This window comes from Sorghum bicolor, chromosome 7, assembly GCF_000003195.3.
Source record: "Sorghum bicolor cultivar BTx623 chromosome 7, Sorghum_bicolor_NCBIv3, whole genome shotgun sequence".
Classification (NCBI taxonomy): domain Eukaryota; kingdom Viridiplantae; phylum Streptophyta; class Magnoliopsida; order Poales; family Poaceae; genus Sorghum; species Sorghum bicolor.
Window position 1 is genome coordinate 61,097,001 of NC_012876.2, and position 3,585 is coordinate 61,100,585.

Genomic DNA, 3,585 nt, shown 5'->3' on the forward strand with positions numbered 1-3,585 from the left:
AACAACTCTGGCGCGGGGTCCAAACTATCCGCTGGATCATGCTTTCTGTTTTTCTTCCCGAAGGGAAAAAAAAAGACAGCTTCCTGGCTCCTGGGCCATTCCTTAGTACTACGATATGCCGGCCCGCACAAAATCTCAATGGCCCAACCGTAATCTCCGGGCGCCAAGTGGCCAGGCCGGAGCACCGCAACCGGGCCTGAGCTATGAGCACCGTGCTCTGCACGCGATCGATGGGTTGGGCTGGCCCTGCCAACTTCCAGGCTCAGTTTCATGAAAGCTTGCGAATCAACAAATATATGCAACAACAAAAGTCTCTTAACTGACTAGCATTGTCAGGTTTCAGAAAATAATAATAATTCTGACAGACCAACAGGCAACAGACCACTGCGACAACAGTCACACAAGCCACAAACCACCATGGTAGATGTACTACCATGCATCACATGGCATGAGTTTCATCCAAGCGGCTTCATCTGAACTTTTCTTATAAAATATCCCTGTATCCGAACAGCCGGGCATCCGTCTAAAAGAAGTGAATCATAAGACATGCTGTGGAACAAGAGGCACGATCTAAACTTGTGCTGAATCAGTTCTCCCTTGGCGCACCCTTCTTTGCAGCCTCGGCAGCGGCCTTCTCTGCTTCAATCTCCGCAACATACTCATCGATCTCAGCCTCTTCGAGTTCGCGAAGGCCGTCCTTGTGTGTCATCACTGCAATCTCTATGTTCTTGCCGCCACTCTCAACAACCTAGAGATTATGGGTGGTCAATCAGTGCTGTGAAATACAGTTGAATGTTTAATCTAAACAATTGAGTAGAAAATGGTTCATTGAATAAGAAGGAATCAAACTAGAAGTGGACAGCTAGCGGGGCAAATTCTTCATGACCCAAAGGTGAATGCGTTGGGTCAATTGAACAATTTCCAATATAGAAAGCGGAAACCAAAAACTAAAGTGAGCTTACTTAAAAATTCCTTTAACAATTTTCTCATGAATTATAAGGTATGGACGTATGGGTGAAAACCATATTAAAAGCAACAAGTCAGTTCAGATTTCACTAACCAGACAACAGGTGTAGAACTACAATATGCCATAGCTATGATGCTGCATACAAACACTGTTACTTCTAGCACTAGGTACTGTTGTTTCCTGCAGTGTTTGCAGCGACAGCCAGCAGCCGGCAGTTGTGTAGTGCAGCTGATCGGATTAGTAATTAGTTCAGATTAACAAGATCTAAAACTTCCTAGTGAAATTCCCTTATACTGTTTTAAGTTTTAACCCACCTGATTATAAAGATTTCAAGGAACTCAGATTCAACTGTCAGTTAAACCGGGATCTATAGTTGATGATACCAATATTCATAAACAATAAGTCATGACACATGAAACACTTGGCTGGCAAAGCACACACACAGTCCAGATTTTCAACAGTCCACTGGTAAATTGGGTTGGCCAATGTAAGCTTAGTTCTAAGTGCAGCACCAGCACATCATTTGGTTCAATTAAGTGACAGCTAACAAATTATCTCGCTTTTATAAGTAGTTGATCTTTCTCATCCTATGCTAATTACTCTCAATTGACACTCTTCAAGTACTATTGTTTCTCTGAATAATCCACCAGGGCTAATTAAGTGCTGGGTATATACCTCAAGGAGTGCTTTGATAGCGAGCTTGATGGTCTCCTTGCCAGACGTCTCCTTGTAATTCTTCTCAAGAAACTCACGCATGGAGTTGGAGTTGCGGCCGGTGGCGTTGGCCTTCCAAGCGGAGAAGGTGCCCGAGGGGTCAGTCTGGTACAGCGCGGGCTTCTGGGTGTAGGGGTCGAAGCCGACGATGAGCGTGGACAGGCCGAAGGGGCGCACCCCTCCGCTCTGCGTGTACTTCTGCTGCAGGCCGGCGATGTAGCGCGTGATGTACTCGACGGTGACGGGGTCCTCGACGGTGAGGCGGTGGCTCTGGCACTCGACGCGGGCACGGTTGATGAGCACGCGCGCGTCGGCCTTGAGCCCCGCGCACGCCAGCGCGATGTGGGTGTCAAGGCTCGCGATCTTGCGCACGGACCTGCGGAGATTTGGGGGGAGGTGGATTTGGGGTGAGGCGGCGGCGGCGGGGGATCAAGAGATCTGGAGGGAAGGAGGGAGTTAGGGGGGGGTAGGTACCGACCTGGAGTCCTGGAGCTTGGGTGTGGACTTCTTCTCGACGCCGAGGACGACGGTGTCGACGCCGCGGACGCCGACGGCGGCGTTGCCCTTGCGGACCGCCTCCAGGGCGTACTCGACCTGGAAGAGGTGGCCGTCCGGGGAGAACACCGTGATCGCGCGGTCGTAGCGTGCCATCCTTCCTGGCCTCCTGATTTAGTCGCCGCCGGCGAGAGCGAGCGTCCGGCGAGGGGCTTCTATCTGAACTGGGAGTCCAATTGGGTGCATCGACTTTTATGAAGTCAGATCAGAAGGGAGGCCTGCGTTGCCTTGTTGCGCCCAACGAGAGGGGCCTGCGTTCCTTCGATTTTCTTGGGGGAGAAGATGAACGCAAACGAGGCAAACAAACATCGAGCAGGACTTTGGGTCCTGATTGGTTCCCCTAAATTTTAGCCTGCCAGCTAAAATTATTTTAGCTATTTAAATGACTAGTGGAACTAAATTATTTTAGCTATTTTTTAAGTTAATGTGTTTAAAAAATTAGCTATTAAAGTGAATTTAGTTGACTAAAACTTGACAAGAGGAACCAGATATGGCCTTGGCCTCTGCTTTCTTCAATTAAAACATAATCAACATAGCACGGAGCATGTATTTCTCCAATTCCCACATATAAACTCGTATGATCCCGTAACTATACATCCCAACTCAGCTCACATATTATAATAAACGTTTTGGAAAAAAATACTCACACACAGGCCTTGTTTGATTCCTCTTTACTAAATTTTAGTCAACTAAAATTATTTTTGTTACTCTGTAATTAGTGAGACTAAACTATTTTATCTCCTTTTAGTCAATGTGTTTGGAAGTTTAACTACTAAAGTGACTAAAGTTCAGTTAGCTAAAATTTAGTTAGAGGACCAAACAGACCCATAATAAATAAATTGTCCTTCCCTATAAGATCCTTCTATTTTAGGATAATTTATCGATGCAATTATAAAAACTAAATTGAAACACATACTTATAAAGTGTTTAACAAATAGTAAAATGCTTCTATAAAAAAAGAGTAAAATGCTGAACTATAGATATACTTTGTATCAAAAATTCAGATGTAAGTTCAATCTTAAAAGAATTTACACAGAAATAACATACAGTATTTTTATGTTCATGTGCGACAAAATTCAAGTGATTTGTGTCTCTTACAATATATACGCACATGTGTTTTCTATTTTTATATGTTTTTTAAAATGGTTTTTGCATCTAAAAAAGAATCGAAGTTTCATATAACTATCCAACTTTCGCTCAAGCTTGGCAACCGCCTCTAGGTGTTGTTGCAAAAGTCTAATGTGATGTTTCATGCCGTTGGGAAGAAATGGCCAAACCCAATATTCATGTGCGACAAATTCAAGTGATACGTGTCTCTTACAATATATATGCACATGCTTTTTTCTATT

The 3,585-nt window shown here is 44.6% G+C and overlaps 1 protein-coding gene across 1 annotated transcript; it reads right to left on the minus strand.

Annotated features, from left to right (window-relative positions):
* Positions 294–2,556, minus strand: LOC8057847 (proteasome subunit alpha type-7-A). The gene is made up of 3 exons (XM_002445691.2): positions 2,160–2,556; positions 1,643–2,057; positions 294–748 (listed from the first exon to the last, which is right to left on the minus strand). Exons 1-3 carry the CDS (start codon positions 2,330–2,332, stop codon positions 587–589), a joined length of 750 nt encoding a protein of 249 aa, XP_002445736.1. The 5' UTR covers positions 2,333–2,556; the 3' UTR covers positions 294–586.

Excerpts from the sequence above, each read along its gene's own strand:
- LOC8057847 (XM_002445691.2), bottom strand. The coding sequence starts at position 2,332 with ATGGCACGCTACGACCGCGCGATCACGGTGTTCTCCCCGGACGGCCAC. Across the intron at positions 2,058-2,159 it reads CCCAAGCTCCAGGACTCCAG|GTCCGTGCGCAAGATCGCGA; the intron begins GTCGGTACCTAC and ends AAATCTCCGCAG. Across the intron at positions 749-1,642 it reads CTATCAAAGCACTCCTTGAG|GTTGTTGAGAGTGGCGGCAA; the intron begins GTATATACCCAG and ends CATAATCTCTAG.